Source organism: Castanea sativa, chromosome 7, assembly GCF_040712315.1.
Source record: "Castanea sativa cultivar Marrone di Chiusa Pesio chromosome 7, ASM4071231v1".
Taxonomy (NCBI): domain Eukaryota; kingdom Viridiplantae; phylum Streptophyta; class Magnoliopsida; order Fagales; family Fagaceae; genus Castanea; species Castanea sativa.
In genome coordinates, this window is record NC_134019.1 from 14,862,626 (window position 1) to 14,879,976 (window position 17,351).

The following is a 17,351-nucleotide window of genomic DNA, read 5'->3' on the forward strand; positions in this document are numbered from 1 at the left end:
ATGTTCCAGGAAGTAAAATTGTGATTAAGCCCCAAGTTCTTGACGTAGGAGTGCTTATTCGAAACCACCTTGCATTGGTTCAACAAAAAGTTCACATGCATATCTCGCATAAATTTTACATCAATTTGGATACCAAGTACCAACTTAATAATAAGAGCTCTATCCTCATCAAATTTAGTTCAATGTATTTTTGATATAAGAAGAATCGAGATCAGCTTTTACCTGTGCTGTACATTACTAACAGTAAAATGCAAGCATTTATTATTTGAGATTATCTACTCTACAACGAATGACTGTAAAAAGAATTACATGTTAGCATGAAAAGAAACAAAGCTTTTCCTATAAAACAATGATGATCAGCAAGAAAAATTAACAATAACAAAAAGGAAAATAAATGAAGGTCCCCTTCATGGCAAGTCTGGGAAAACCGTCTTCAAGAAATTGTTAAAACGTTTAGCATACAGCTTGGGTTCAACAACTGATATTTCAAGGGGGTTATATCGCAATGATTTGTATGCATGCTCAAGTTTCTTTTTCACGTTGTATTCCTGCAATATATCAATTATGCCCATGAAGAGGACAGCATCATAATCCTCAAAACGTTCATATTCGGAATCAGCTTCACTGTGGTGGGGCTTGCGGTGTGCCTGAGCTGGCATGTAAACTCCTAACTGCACGCGAAACCTGAGTAAAATTTGCAATTAGCAGTTAACTATATACTGCTGAGCTAGCAGCCCTATCTTAATAGATCATAGACATATTAGAAAGTCGAGAGTGGCAAGATAAGGAATGACAGCACAGAAATAAACATGTATGAATAGTTCCATAGCAGCACCCATTGGAGCAACGCTACAATTTTTTAGGGTCGAAACAGCAATGCCAGTCATTGTTGTTCAAGTTGGATGCAATACAACGACATTGAAAGATAAGGTTTGGGAAAATAATTTGAGTTTTGAATTCAAGGGAACAAGCAGGTGGGACTACAAATTTTTTATCCACTTCACAATTTTCATCTATACCAATCAAAAGCATTAAAACAACTCCAGCTTGGATTTTTATTTTTTTATTTTTTTAAATTTTTAAATCCAGCTTGGATCCATACCAAAGGGCAGTAAAGATGCCAAAATTTTCACATTTTGGGGTATCCATAAATTCATAGCTTGAGTAAGTAAATAAAAAAAATTAGGAAACAAGAAAGAGAACTTTTTTTTTTGGGGGGGGGGGGGGGGACCAACAAATGTGAAATTGGGACACTAAACAGTTCTATTGCATTAATAATCTCCAATATCAACTTAGATACTAATATGTTCTTAACGATGTAAAAATTGTTGAATAGTCGGTGCAGGAGATTTTAAATTCATGAGGGCTGTCATTCCCTGAACATAAAGAGAAAAATTCGGGAAGGGGTTGAATGTCTAATTACTATAGGAGAAAAACTGCAGTATGATAGCAAGAGAAATGAAAAATGATAGGAGCTACCTTCCAGTACCAGGCACTAAAAGATCAACTTCCTTGTCACCTAAAGAGTATGCTCTCAATACATTTCCTCTGCTGTGTGGACCTGGTGTTTTGCTGAGAATGTTGGGTTCATGGTTTACTAGTATCGGGCGTGTGGGAGGAATCGTGAGTTCTCCTTGTGAAATTGCATCTGTGGAAGAGAACATAAGCTAAAAATGCGAAAGCCACTCAAGAATATCTAAAAGTTTTAAGGAGCAAACAGGAGGTAGGGAGTACTAAAGAAAGTTCAAAGAAGATACAGTTTCCTCAAGCACATGCAAACAAGTCCACACACAACTCCATTTTATTTGCAAGAGTAAACAAACTATTCCAAATCATTGATGATAAAAACTATTATACCAGTTGATCTTATCATGCATCATTTCTCACTTTTACTCTCTTTCGTGAATTTTCACTAGATTAAACAATATACCAACTCATTCTTTCAATTAACAAAATATGATAATTTCAAATGCTGCAGTTGCAAGGGTGCACAGCAGAATAAAATCAGTATAAGTAACTGTTTGTAAAAGTTAGATTTATGGTTAAATGATTAAATTCATCATCCTAACAGTTTAAGCTTTTGGGAAAATCAGTAATTTATCATGGTATCAAAGTAAGAGATCTTGAGTTCGATTTCTGTCTCCACTCTACCTTCCACTTAAATGTTAACATTCTCATGTATTTGGCCTCACTTATTTAAGGGAGAGTTTGGGCCCACTTGCAAGGGGAAGCGTTAAAATTATGGTTAAATGATTAAATTCATTTTTTCCTAACAGCTTAAGCTTTTGGAACAATTGATAATTATCAGCAAAATATACATACACAAATTTCTTCCAGTTGTTACCAATTGTGAAGCCTCTTGATGGGTCAAATTTCATAATCTAAATACAGGAACATAGGCAGCCATTGATACAATTTCAACAGAAATTCTTTACCTGGTGAGTTAGTCACTCCATGGACTTGAGCCCATGATCTCAGCCGCCACCCCATTCTTATGAAGGGGGGGGGGGGGGTGAGGGGGTGTTTATAGGTGCTGTTTGACCCAAAGGTCACTGTCTTCAATACCCAATAATAATCCATTTGGTTTAGATGCATGACTCAAGTAAATTAAGACTGTTTATATACAGATATGTACATATGTTTGTATGTGTATAGGCCTCCAATTATGCATACCTATGGACAATGACAAGAAGAAAAGGTCCAACTAGTCATCTTAGGGATGAATGCTGCTACCAATTGGGCCCGATCAACTATTTCTAGCATTTATTTTATTTCATCTACTTTATGTAATTGGTTAAATATTATTTTCTTTTCCTATTTGGTTCAGGGAATTAATTCCTTTTCTTAATAGGATAGTAGAATTACTAGGTTAGTGTGTATGTCTAGAAGGTAACGAAAATAGTGTCTCTCTCCTGTCCACCAAAAAAGAAAAAAAAAAGAAGTAGAAAACCACAAATTTTTTTTTTTGATAAGTAGATAAATTCCAACAGCATTTAAAGCTTCAAAGATGTGATTACTTGGGAAGTGTAGGTGTAATTGCCCAGGTTCGTCTTTCTTCTTCTCACCGTATAAATACCAAACAACCATCAGATTCCTTCAAAATTCAATCTTTTTCAAACCTAAGCATTCCAAAAATCCTTCAAGATCATCAAGAAAACTAACCTTGTACTGAAATTTTAAGAATCATGCATCATTAATTTTAGCTTTGGTAGGACAATGTGGCCTCAATCAACTTGTAACTTCAAATTTTGGAATAAGAATCCAATTTTTATGTGTTCTTTACGTGGCGCTGAAAACAATTACAAAAATTGGGCTTGTCACTTTTATTTTAAGGTGATCTTCAATGATATAAGATTTTCAAATATTCATGTTGATAAACTAGCATTTGTCCCAAAAACTTAAGACGTTAGGAAATGGTGAACTTAATCATTTAACCATTATTCTAATACTTCCTCTCATGTGTGGACCTAGATTCCCAGCCCAACATGTGGATTATATAGCTTTTTAAGTAGAAGGTAGAAAGGAGATAGAGTTTGAACTCAAGACAATGTGTTTTGATACCATGATAAGCTAACATTAGTCCTAACTCCCAAAAGCTTAAACCATTAAGGAAGGGTAAATATATCTTTTAACCATTATTCTAACAGATATGCTATGCATGAGATACATGGTTTACCCTAAATAGTTGCAAGAAAAGTATAGTATAGCCTAAGGATGTTACAAATAAGATTAAACTCCAATAATGGTAAGAGGTTGGTGAATCAGTGCCTCCTATTATCTTTTTTAAATCTTATCTTTCATAATACATGATAAAATCATGTGTACTAGAAATCATTTCATGTCATTCTCTAGAGTAGTACGATTAAGGCTCCTCAAATTTAATAGCTCTTAAATTTTTATTTATTTTTAATGGGAATACCTTAAACTTAATTGAAAAGAAATGAAGTTTCATAAATGCAACTTAGAATATCAGTGACCCATTTTAAAATTATCTTGGGATTCATTTTCTAATCAAGAGCATAAGGAAAACAAATACAAGTTCACATTAAAAGAAGTTCAAAACAGAAATAAATATCTACCATCACCAGTTTCTAAGAGAGTCTTCTGCTCAGGAGCTCTTAAGTGTACCCCCAACAGAAGGCTATAATCAATTATCTGTTGAGATTCTAAGAACTCGCAGTCCCGACGAATTTGTCTGCAGAAAACGAAAAAGTAATTTTACTGATAATTAGAAGGTGGATTTATAGACCAAATGCACCCCAAAAGTTTTTGAAAAAACAAAAACATAAAAAAAAGAAAAAGAAAAAAAGGTACGTAATTTATAGAGTCAGTGACAAGTATAATACAGTTATTTTGTAATTTTTTTAGATGCATACTTAGTATATCTTCTTGCACACTTAAGAAGTTGGGTTACTAGCAGCTAGTCACAATACCAGAAGTAATACACCCTGAACAATTGCAGGATTATATAAAAAATCTCAAAAGGAAAAAAGAAAAACCCAATAAGTAGTTATAGTAGGTAAATACACACACACACACACAGTTATATACATATTACATATATACACGTGCATCTATGTAGGCAGTCTATATAGCCATTTCAATCTGAAATCTAAGTGTAGAATTATATAGCTTATCTGCAGTAAAGGGATAATCAACTTATTGTAAGTGTCAACATCTAATGTTTTGGAACATCTATAACAAAAAACAGAAGCATAGGGTACATCAGTTATGTCGCGTTTTAAATGCTCATTGAAACAGGATTCTCAAGATTCAGGAGGTGAACTACAAGTGCAAATTTCCTCTCGTTATGTGTTCTTTGATAAATGTGGAGACAAACATAGAATTAAAATTAACTCATGAAGTATTAAATTACCATCATGCATGCAAATCATATTGAAAAAAAAAAGTGATTTCCAGGGATTCTAATGGTGCCATACATCAAGGAGCTTAATTCAGGCTAGGGTTGCAGTTGGAGTCGCTTTCTTCCACCTATTGATTTTTACTGTGGGCACAGGGATTTTTTTGGCATTTAACATAATTTTCAGAACAATTTAGTTAGTTGTAAAGTTTTCACAACTATTTTGTAAACTAGCATCTCGAGGCTCTAAACTCAAGTTACTTGAGTCTCTAAGACTCGAGTTCCAAGTGGTGGCAATCTGATGTGGAAGAAAAAATCCACGTGAAGTTCCTGCCGTTGGATATGGGTTTGTACATTCTGGGGTTGTGGGTTTTGCTTGGTTGTTGTACACTTCTCTAGATATGTTAATCTTCTTCTTCAGATCTTCTCCTCAGTCTGCTTCTTCCTGTACGCTCTATGGAACTCAATTCTGAGATACTTGAGTTCCACGTGGAATATTTATCCACATCAGCTTGGAACTTGAGTCGACTCGAGTTCCTTCATTGAACTTGAGTTTCTGGGCTTTGAGATACTAGTTTACAAAATAGCTTTGCAAACTTGACAACTAACTAAATTGATCTGAAAAGCATGTTAAATACTGAACATATCCCTGGGCACGTTATATACGATTAAACAATTTAAGATGCAAACATAGAGATTTGCGGAAAAAACTAGTAAAATGGATGCCTGGAAATATGCCCCTGAAGATGCTGACATTTGAAAAAAAATTACCAATCTTTTAATCACTCCCTATTATTGTTCTGAACAATTATGAAATTAGGCAATCAGAGAATTCCAAGGAATTCTATCAAGAGATCGAGGGCTAATGAGTTCCATTTCTCATGTGATAAAGATGAATGACTGATCTGCACAAGCTCTGAAGGCTTTGAATCATAGAATACTGTGAGCTTGAACTGACTTCTCCATCACAATAAGCTTGGGAGATTTGAGGAGCAAGAGCAAGTTTGGAGCATGAATACTTAGGTTCTCTGTAGAAGTTGCTCCCAAGATCAACCATATCAGTCCAATAATTTGATTATGCGATTTCAGTGAAAAAGAGAAAAAGTCCTAAACCAGGCATTATTATAATCCTTTTTTAGCCATTCAAGAAGCCTTAGGAGAAAAAAAGAAAAGAAAACTGTTCAAGATAAAGTTAAATTATCATAACTAGCAACAATAGATGACTGCAACATTGACGTACATCAAATTTTCAAAAGGGAATGAGAATTAAATAAATAATAATAATAATAATAAATCTAGGAATCAGCACCAAGCCATTGATAAATTCCAACTGAAATTTCATACATCAGGCAAACTTGTCTTTGTAAAAACTACAATAGGCAATAGCACACTCTTATATACTACTAAGACTAAGTCCTAACCATAATTGATTTAGACAAAATCTCAAGTATTGAATTATAAAAATAACCTTGATTCTAGGAAATTAAATAAAATACTAAAACCCTAATTAACTAATAAGACCTAAAATAAAAATGGACCAATAGCAAAAATACAATTGATTTCTAAAATTAAGTAAAACTTTATCAAAATAAAATTTTCTTCTTACTCTTTATATCAAACAAAAAAATCAATTTTGGGGTTGAGCTTAAAGTAAACCTTTCAATGTTTTCCTTAGGTGTCACATTGCTATCAAATCCATTGCTTACTAAGAAATGGGCACCAATAGATTATAAAATCACAATTTACATCACAGTTCAAAACAAGGGAACTTACTCAAGAAGGGATTCTCGCAAAAATTTGTCCATATGAAATTCATACGATAGATCCAGGTCTTTCAAGGTGGTAGTCTGGTCAATTTTGTCTTTATTTGTAATTCTTCCTACAGTTGATCCTTTCAGATCATAGCGACGGTGAACTCTTAATTCTGTGCAAAACATATTACCCATGACCACAAAGCGTACCTAAAAACAAAAAGATCAAAGAAACCCTCACTAATCATAAGTGATCTGCACAGTAGAAAGGAAACCAGGGCCATATGACAGGATGGCAGATACCTTTCTTCCCCCTCTTAATGTTATCCGGTGGAGCCCAAAAAATTTTGTTATGAGAGTGTTCTCATGTTCTTTTACATGTTCATAATATTTAGGCAGCATCTTGAGCAGAACCTGCATAAAAGAGAGAAAATTTATTCTATATTTACGGCCAACAACCCAACATTCTTCCTTAAGAAGCGGTAGCTGCGGTACATCAAAGAAATCTGAATAATTCCTCAACTAACATTTCCAAACAAAAAATGTATTACAATGAAAAAAGAAAAGCCAGGCTATCAAATATACACTTTATCTGAAGTATATAGCAAATATTCTTATATTAGCTTAATAGTATGATGTGGGAGATGCAATAAGATTATTATTTAGTATTATTTATGTTTGCAAGTCAATTGTATTTTTATGTTTTAGGTCCTATTAGTTTATTGGACTATTAGTATTTTAATTTGGAAGCAAGGTTATTTTTGTAATAAGGTAATTAGGGTTTCCTAGCCAATTAGAACTAGGGTTTAGCAATCTTTTATAAGCAAACTATTGTACTCCTTGAGGAATTGGTTGATATTTTGATGAATGAAAAAATGGCCGTGGTCTTTCTTTGGTCTAGTGCTGACTCCAGGTCTACCCTAGGTACTGACTCCTAGTGGTTTTCCTGTTTGGTGCTGACTCCAAGTAAGGCCTAGGTGCTGACTCCTAGGTCATATCCCTTTATTTTATTGTTGTTTCAATTTTGTTCTCGTTGTCTTGCATCACCTAGGCCTTGCTTGGAGTCAGCACCAAGCGGAAAAACCACTAGGAGTCAGCACCTAGGGTGAACCTGGAGTCAGCACCAGACCAAAGAAAGACCAAACGACTATTTTTTCATTCATCAAAATATCAACCACCTCCTCAAGGAGTACAATAGTTTGCTTATAAAGGATTGCTAAACCCTAGTTTTAATTGGCTACGAAACCCTAATTGCCTTATTACAAAAATAACCTTGCTTCCAAATTAAAATACTAATAGCCCAATAAACTAATAAGACCTAAAACATAAAAATACAATTGACTTGCAAACATAAATAATACTAAATAATAATAATCTTCTTGCGTCTCCTGCATCACTAGGTGCTGACTCCTAGGTTATATCCTTTTATTTTATTGTTGTTTCAATTTTGTTCCAGTTGTCCTGCGTCATAGTATTCTTATAATCATGTCATATCACTCTAATATAAGATATGCTAAGGTGAAGCGACTAATCAATTCTTTTAGCCCTAAAACCAATTTTCCAATCCCGCTCTCCTTTCATTCTTATCTCCCTTTTTCTTCTCACCTAACCATAACCTTCCATAATCCATACTATACAACTCGCCTGTTTCTTTCTAGCAGATTGGTTTATATGCATAAAACAATTTTAGGGAAAAAGGAAGAAGACAAATATGTTGACCTTATTGAAGGCCTTTTGGTTTCTTGTTAACAATCTGCTAGGCTTTTTTTTTCTTCAGGAGATGACAAAAAATCCAGAATGTAGCTTCTAAACTTGTTACCATGACAGGTTTTGGGATTAAGTTTAAAATGGCTAAGAACAATTCTGTAACTATGAATCATGAAGAAGACGAGCAAGTGAACCTAGACAGATAAAAAAAAAATTGGCTTGGGATGGTATGTACACGATCTATGTAGTACGTAGAATCCTAGACTGTGGTACTGTGGTAAGAAAAGGGAAAAACACAGAGCTTTCGTGAATTTGTGTGTCTTGAGGTAGGATTCAACAAGGTAATTTTTCATAAGCAAGATCAAGTTTTTGACCTCTATGCTATCTTATGTTGGTCTCTTGGTGTGTTACAGTTGTCACATTTCTCTCCCAGAACTTTATTCTCACAACATTTCAACCTTTAATTATATGCCTAAACAAAAGACAATGCAATGAATGACATAGAATAAGAAATAAATACAGAAATTTTGCCTTTTCATGTTGCCTTCTTTTTTTCCATCCTATGAAATAATTTTCCTGTACTTCAGCTGCTAGCTAAAAACTCTCCAATTGAAAGCAGGGCAGGTACCTCCAATTACAGTGAGCCATAAACTTACTAGACAGCTAAGAAGAGAATGAGAAATAAAAGAAGAAAATTTCTATTTTTTCATGTCACATTCCTTTATCCCATCCTATGAAATAATTTTCCTGTAAACTTCAGCTAATGGCTAAAACTTCTCCGTTTGAAAGCAGGACAGGTACCACCAATTACAGTGAACGTTAGTCTGACTAGACAGCTGATGCAGGATAATCAAGAGAAAATAAAAATAACAAGAAAATTAGAAGATTAACCCTTAGAATCAGCACTCAGGGGTCACTTGGAATCAGTACCAAGCAAAACTTAGGTATCATGGAAACAAGCAAAACTTAGGCATCAGCACCTAAGGTGTTAGGAATCAACACCCAACTACTGAAAAATCTCCAATCTGAATTTCATTAATCAATCAATGTTCGAATCTCCAATATATAATCTCTAAAACACAAATAAACTAGGCTCTTATATAGCGCTAGAGCTTTCAGAAAATAAAGAGAAAAAAGATAACAACTAATGAATACTAATTCCAATTGAAGTCAAATATTAATCCCTATCTAATCTCAAATCTAATCCCTATCCGAATAAAAGTCTACAATTATCCAAAAAATTGAAAATAAAATCTTCAAGTATAGAAGCTTCTTGCTGTTTAGATTCAATAGTAGACTCAACTGGTTGCATGAACTTTGAAACAATTTCAATTGGGTGGTGGTACTTGATCTCCCTTCATTTGAGTAGCCAAGTCTTGAAAAACCTTCATTTGAGTAGCCAAGTCTTCAATGGTTTTCATTAGATTTCCTAAGTCTTGACCTATGACAAATATTTTATGAGTGAGTCTCTGACTTGGAAATGACCATAATGATCAAATTGTGCAACTGACTCTTTATTCTTGTGAAAATAAGGTGGGAAGTATTCAATACAAAGATCGTCTTTCATTCCTTCCCAAGTAATTAGAGACCAATGTCTTCAAAAGGGTAGGTTCTCATAATGATTCCATTACTCCAAAGCTCTACCAGCAACTGTTGTTTTGGCATATTACATTTTTTGTTTGTCATTTAATAAATGCACTTGTGCAAAGAATTGTTCCACCTCAAATATCCAATTTTTGAAAATCCATGGGTCTTCATCTTGATAACCATAAAAAATAGGTGGTGGGACTGCTACCATTGTGTACTAAAATAATAAATCTCTAACAGAAAATTGTGATTTGATAGAACATGAGTTTGCACACTTGAGTAGTACCTGACTGTCTCAGGACGTGAGCCTAAATCACGTGTGCTGAATTTACAATTTGGTCTCAAAGGTTGATTGGGCTTTAAATACCAAACAAACAATCATATCTATAAATCAGATCAGCCTGCAACATAGTTCCTGGGACCACACTTTTGAAATGGATGTGCGCGTGAGTTTTGTTTTTTTCTTTTTTTAAGATCTGGGTTTTGTTTTTTTTTTTTGTTTTTTGTTTTTTGTTGTTGTTGTTGTTGTTGTTGTTGTTGATGGTGGTGGGATGGTTTTGGCTTGTTGCATGACTTGATTTTCAGGCAGATGGGTTACTGTGGGTGGGTGGTTGGGTTATGGGGGTTTGATCAGAAACACGACAGCTTTTTTCTCTCTAAAAGTGGATCTATTTGCTCTGATACCAAATTGATGCAGGACAATCGAGAGAAAATTAAAAGATAAACCCTAAAAATCAGCACTTCGGGTTGCTTGGAATCATCCCAAGCAAAATTAGGTATCAGCACCTAAGGTGTTAGAAATCAACGCCCAACTATTGGAAAATCTCCAATCTGAATTTCATTAATCAATCAATTGTCCAATCTCCAAAATACAAATAAACCAGGCGTATAGCTTCTAGAAAATAAAGAGATAAAAGATAGCAACTAATGAATACTAATCCTAACTGAACTCAAATACTAATCCCTATCCGAATAAATGTCTACAATTATCTAATTTCCTATGAGATAAATACAAAAATCTGAAAATATAAGTTCTAAAATAATTTTGGTTTTGCTCTGCATGAACAGTGAAGCAGATCCATTGCATGCATGGTTTGGATATATATAGTTAATCTAAATACAAAACGAGGACGCAACTTGGTTTCATATCATAAACATATTTCAATTATTTAGGGGGATCAAAAATAAAGAAGCATGAATAAACTGAAACTACATCCTGCAGAACCAGAAGAAAATATAATGGAATCTGTTTATAAGGTTGCTGATTGAAATAGAAGGTCTTCATAGAAATCAGCAAATAGCTAAGTTCACTAAACACATGCAAGGGATCTGGAACACAGAACAGAAAAGATATAATGTAATATGGAACTCTTTCAGTGTTCAAACCTTCAGTTCTGTTTTTTTTAATGTCTTAATCACAAATCTGTCATCATGAGAAAGATAGAAGATACTGCCACTTTTCCCAGGAGAAGCAAGCTCCCTTAGACCATCATCACCACACATGGACATCATGTACTCAGCTGCATCTAACTTAAACATCTCCCTCAAATTCCTGAAAATGTAGATCCATTAGTATGTGCAAATTTATCCAAAAATACAGTTGCATTTTTTTATAGGATTTTGCTAATGTGTGCCCTAAGGGCACACAATAATTATTCATTTTTGGAAAATATTTCTCGGAAATTGAAAAAGTATTGACAGTTTTTTCAATTCTAGAGAAAATTTTACCATAAATGGATGGCTTAATGTGTGCCCTTAGGGCACACATTAACCGGACCCTTTTTTATAACACTAAGGAAAATAGGAAATTGCAGAAAGATGCACATGAAAGGGTACACCTATGTATATGATTAGAACATATGCAATAAATGTAAAGCAAGGACACCTTAAATGAAGCAAGTGTTTAAATAAATTGAGAAATGTCCATCTAAAATTCCTAATATGAAAACCTGAGGTACTTATGTATACAACTATATAAAAATTACTAAGAGTTTGTTTGGTAGCGGTGTTTTAAGTGTTGGTGTTCAAAATAATGTGAAAATAGTGGTTTAAAAAGTGTTGTGAAAACACGTTTTTAAAGTATTTACAAAGCAAAAAATGTATTTGGTACTATATTTCAAATAACATATTTCAGAATGTGAAATAACATAATCGTGTGTTTGGTATGTGTATGTTTTTTTTAAAAAAAAGTGATGATTGTATAGTAAAGGAGTACTATTTTATTTAAGGAGAGAGGAAAAGAAAGAAAGAAAAAAAGAAGAGTTTGGTCTTGTCAATGGGCCCCTCAATTTTCAACTTATTTACAAAAAGACAATTCAACAACGTTACTTAAAAACTAAAAACTGGTATGGATGAGTTTTCAAAACACATGTTTTAGACACCCTAATTTGAGGTTGTAACTCAAACACCAATAATAAAACATCGCTACTAAACACGTTTTTTTTTTTTTTTGGGTCCACAGTTTTTAGTGTTTAAACATTGAAAACTGTTGTTTGAATATCACTACAAAATAGGCCCTAAAGCACCCAAAGTGTGGAGTGCACAGATATAAGCACATACTCACATCCATATCTTACAAAGCTATCCCATAATCCCACATAATAAGCACATTCTCACATCCATATCTCACAAAGATATCCCATAATCCCACAGATAAAACGCAAACACAACACATTTTCTTGTAATCGGCCTGTTTGTCAAGAAAGAAAGTACTTTGACCTTGAAAAAATCAAACCAACTCCTAAAGAAGTTCACAAATATCTCACAAAGCACTCTGCAATTTATATTTGATCTGATATGCTCATAATATCCTAATTGGATTACACTCATAATTCTTTGTAATGATTCCTCAAACAATATTCTTATTTACTGCTAGTGCATCAAAGATGGTAATCTTGATGATAAAATTCTCATGCTACGTAATCATTTATATTAACTAAATAATTTCACACCATCACTTCCCATAACAAACTACACCCTTTTGCCAAACCAGTTCATCTGCAGTCAAGATTATTCTTATTGCTCATAAAATATAAAACAATTTCATATGGTCAAAGAGGAAGGGCAGGGGCCAATCGAAGCACCAAAAAGGTTTACAAAAAACTAGCTCTGCTTATGATGCTTGTTATACAAATGGAATTTAAAGGAATTCAAATAGCATCAATGATGGAGAGCAGCAAATCTATGCGTAATTTTTCAGTTATTCTTCAAACATTGCTAAGATGGAAATCAATATTCATATTCACCCCGAAATATTTGCAAAATAATGGGTTTTGAAATTTAAATAAACATCCATAATAGCATGTGCAATTTTATCACTCAAAAAAAAGCAGCCAACATCATATTTTAAATCAAATCGTCTTTTATCTTGATTTCAAGAATTATCTTCTACCAATTTGCAGTTTACTTTGACATACAAGGAACTTTGCCTTTTTGGACTATTCAGTAGAGTATCTATGAGAGTGGAAAGTCCAATTTGCAGATAACAGAAACCCTTTCTTCTTCATCATGGTCCCTTCTGAACACTTTACCAATTTGTGATTAGTGCTCCAGCCATCTACCCAAGAGTTATTAATTGTATTTTGTCACCATTAGCACTTGTAATTGCTGTTAACTGGTAAATGTCATAAAACACTACTCAACTAAAAAACTTCAGATCATAATTTCCAGTTTCCACAGTTTGCAGACTCTCTAAACAATCGGATCTATATTCAAGTTGTCCTCTAAAAGATTCAATGGCATGGTGCCCATTAGTTTATTCTTTTACAAGCTAAGCAACAATTGTGTATAAAATTGGTAGATACCTGAAGACCATAGGGCAATAATCTTTCCAATGGAAATCAATAGAATAGTGAGGAGGTGTAAACTGGGAACCCTTTCTGGGGAAATACATCCTTATTCTAGCTCGATCACCAAAATCAGAATATCGCACTTCACGCATAGGCACTGGTGTAATCTTGCCAACAGTGTACCTGTGTAGTACTTTATAATTTAATTAATTACTTAACAATTGTAATAGTGAAGAATATATGTATATATATGTATGTATGTATGTATGTATGTATATAAAGAAAAAAAACATGCCAGCAAGAATCAATCAATTAGGATATTAATAATTTCATCAGCCCAATCAAACCAAAATAAATAGCTTGATAAGATTGCAAACTGATATGGTATGAATCATAAATTTTACTTAAAACCATTAACAAGAAATCTGACTTGAAATTTATAATTAATGTACTCAGTAGTAACTAGTAAGAAACACATTTGATAAAATGGAATACATACAATCATTAAAAGATATAATTGAGGGAGTCAAATGATTTACCTTATGCCAAGTTGCAAGTTAAGCTTTAAATAATAGCTCCGATTGCCTTTGAAAATATCCAAACATGAGCTCCTTATTGCCTTTTTCACATTAAATGTTTTACGCTGCTTAGTTTTGCATGTTAACTCCGCATATTTCCTAACTCGCTCTTTGATTAAGATATCTTGCAAGTATTCCCTTTCATAAATTAAAGTATTATTATCGTGCACCTCATGTTGACCTTCATCAGAGGTATGGGATGACATGCCTGAAGATTCATGACATGTAAAGTCCCTGGCAGGATCACAAAGATTCTGGTTTTTATCTAACAATGAAGAGTCATGTGATTTTTGACCTGTTTTTTTTAAAATTCCACCAATAGAAATCTTCTCAGAAAGACTACGCTTAACACTTTGTGTTGGAGCACTGCCTTCCTCTGAGTTCAATGACAAATTATGAGACAAAAAGTTTTTTCCGTCATCATATCCGAGAGACCTAGACCACTTATTTAAGGTTGGATGTTTACTTCCAGCAGGATAGAATGTTCCATTTCCATCTTTTAGGCCCCTGCTCCAAGTTCCAATGTAATATCCCCCATCAGCAAACCTATAAATTCCAGACCCATGTCTAAACCCATTTAACCAAAGGCCGTCAAAAAGATCACCATTGACCCATTTCATAACCCCTCTACCACTCATTTTCCCAGCTTTCCAATGTCCAATATATGTATTTCCACCACACCAACAATACCTCCCACAACCGTCATGTACTCCTTCCTTCCATGAACCTTCATATGTATCAAAATTAGAATACTGCTTTCTTCCGATCCCATACTGAACATTCATCCTCCAGGTTCCACTGTAAAAAGACCCTTCAGGAATAGTAAAGGTGCCAAAACCATGTAGATAACCCCCAGAGAAATCACCTTCATATTTTGCCCCTTTTGACCAAATGATCTGTCCTTTCCCAGTCATTTTTCCTTCTTCCCAATCACCTTCATAAATTGTCCCATCTGACCATGTATATTTACCTTTGCCATTAGGCAGTAATTCCTTAAAATCACCACTATAGATGTCTCCATTTGGAAAGGTCTTTTCACTCAATCTGAAAAAATATAAAGTAAATTTAAACCAAAACACCAAATCTGAAAAGTCAAATTATACAGAAGAAGCATGAATTCATGTATGTACAGCCAGACATTCTTGCTTTGAAAAGGGGAAGAGAAGTGTAAAGGGAGAGAGAGAGGAATGGTGAGAAGGAGATTTACTGAATGATTATTACCTTTCAATGTCATCCATGAACAGTGAAAGATATATGATCTAGTTGATCTGGATGGCTTTCACAAGTCTCATCTTAGATAACTTTCTCAACTCTAAATAAGTCATTTGAGCACAGTGATTAGAAAATTCTTCTTTCACCTTCACCACACCCAGTTGGGGACGCTGAACAAACAAGATTGTTCTGGCTTATTATTAGTCAAGACAGGCACATTGAAGAACAACATGGAAATTAAAACATTAAAGCATCCATTTTTTGTGTATGTTGCCAAAACAAATCCACTGCTTCCCCAGTTCTAGTGCTATCAGTTTCTTAAATTTAAAAAAAAATTGGGTTTGGTTCACAAACCTCCAAAGAAGAAAAGAAGAAGAAGAAGTTTTTGAGTCTTTTTCAAGTGTGCTATATCTTTGTCAAATCATATTTGAAGTATGCTTTAAAGACAAGCCTGCCACTGTACAGAGACATATATTATCATCATAAGATCTTCCAAATTTCAAGATAGTTATCTGAATTTTAACATATGTCAGCAGTTCAAACAATAGAAGACAATTCTGCCAGATGAATCTAGTTAAGATTACCACTTTTAGAAACTAATCAGCCAGTCAAATCTTTCTACAAACCAATGGCCACGAATCGCAATTAAAATCAAATCCTAGAATAAACTTCTAGCAAAATGGATTTTTAGCTTTTAGTTTATAACCTTTAGTGCAAGTGTCAACCGCCACTCCAGAATTCTCTACCTACTACATAATGCAACATTTAATTGGAACCATTATATACTTTATAGTATTTATTTACGGGCCACCCACAGTTGTATCATATTTCATCTTAAATGTCAGCCCTCGAATTAAACTATGATTGACAATTTATTGACGGCACCCAAGTTTTATAATCATTCATTCTACAGAGTACAGCCTATGTCTCACTCAACCAAAGTCAAAATTCCCCTCCACCATATTCAGTATTCACAATCTCAATACCTCCAAAACACACATAAATATATACATATCAAGCTATTGTGATCAAAATGATAACTAGAATAAACTTAGCTTTTTTTTTTCCCCCATTTTTGTGCAATAAAAAAAAATAAAAAAACAATCTTTCGGTTATAGAAATTGCAGTGACCCCAAATACAGCGATGAATTCACAGGTAGTAGTACATGGTAATGATTATGAATCAAGAAAGTAATCAAATAGAAATAGAGAATGATTCTAAATTGAGAAAACATAAACTGACCTGAGGAAGATAAGAATATTTATCAATCTGCAATCCCAATTCCCAAGCTAAAGCTCAAAAGAGAAGAGAAAAAGGGCAGCTCTAATCTTGGAGATAATAAGATGAAAAGAACCCACTTAAAGATGATTAATCAGACTAAACATCCACTAAATCATTGTATTATTATTATGTAAAAAAAAGAAGAAAAAAAAGTTCTTCAAGCCCAACTATGCCCCCACAGAAAAATAAAGAACAAATAAAACAATTTAGAAATTTAAACCGACCATCATGTCCCACTTCAAGATCCCCTATGCTATGTGCTTGAAATGACACTTCACCTCTCTCTCTCTCTCTCTACTAGTTTTTAACAGTTGGGGGTTTTTGATTTGCTACGCGTTGAGTTTGCTCATGCATGAAGTTTCTGTCTGTTTTTGTTATTTCACACTGACTGAGGAAAAAGGCCTTCCAACACAACACAATGTCCACTTCACTTGCGGTTGACACGTTTCAGACAAAGTTCCTTAGGACCCACGTTGGGTCCCACTTCCAAACATGGAGTGGACCACACGCGGTTGGGAGTACAAAAAAAATAAATAAACTGGTGGAACCAGAGAGCTGTACCTGATTAAAAGTTTGGTTCTTTCT

The 17,351-nt window shown here is 34.0% G+C and overlaps 1 protein-coding gene across 5 annotated transcripts; it reads right to left on the reverse strand.

The window, feature by feature from the left end:
* Positions 1-211: 211 nt before the first annotated feature.
* On the reverse strand, positions 212-17,147 carry LOC142643516 (phosphatidylinositol 4-phosphate 5-kinase 7-like). Of its 5 annotated transcripts, XM_075818172.1 has the most exons (11): positions 16,728-17,145; positions 15,839-15,941; positions 15,494-15,654; positions 14,234-15,316; positions 13,710-13,877; positions 11,293-11,458; positions 6,916-7,026; positions 6,635-6,822; positions 4,080-4,195; positions 1,480-1,648; positions 212-684 (listed from the first exon to the last, which is right to left on the reverse strand). In XM_075818172.1, exons 3-11 carry the CDS (start codon positions 15,508-15,510, stop codon positions 408-410), a joined length of 2,295 nt encoding a protein of 764 aa, XP_075674287.1. In that variant the 5' UTR covers positions 15,511-15,654; positions 15,839-15,941; positions 16,728-17,145; the 3' UTR covers positions 212-407. The 5 variants fall into 5 exon arrangements, with proteins under 5 accessions (XP_075674287.1, XP_075674290.1, XP_075674289.1 ...); XM_075818175.1 differs by lacking the exon at positions 15,839-15,941 and having other exon boundaries at positions 4,086-4,195; positions 16,728-17,147; XM_075818174.1 differs by lacking the exon at positions 15,839-15,941 and having other exon boundaries at positions 15,494-15,584.
* Between the last annotated feature and the right edge of the window lie 204 nt (positions 17,148-17,351).

Excerpts from the sequence above, each read along its gene's own strand:
- LOC142643516 (XM_075818174.1), bottom strand. Across the intron at positions 13,878-14,233 it reads AACTTGCAACTTGGCATAAG|GTACACTGTTGGCAAGATTA; the intron begins GTAAATCATTTG and ends AGTACTACACAG. Across the intron at positions 1,649-4,079 it reads TCTCTTAGAAACTGGTGATG|ATGCAATTTCACAAGGAGAA; the intron begins GTAGATATTTAT and ends TCTCTTCCACAG.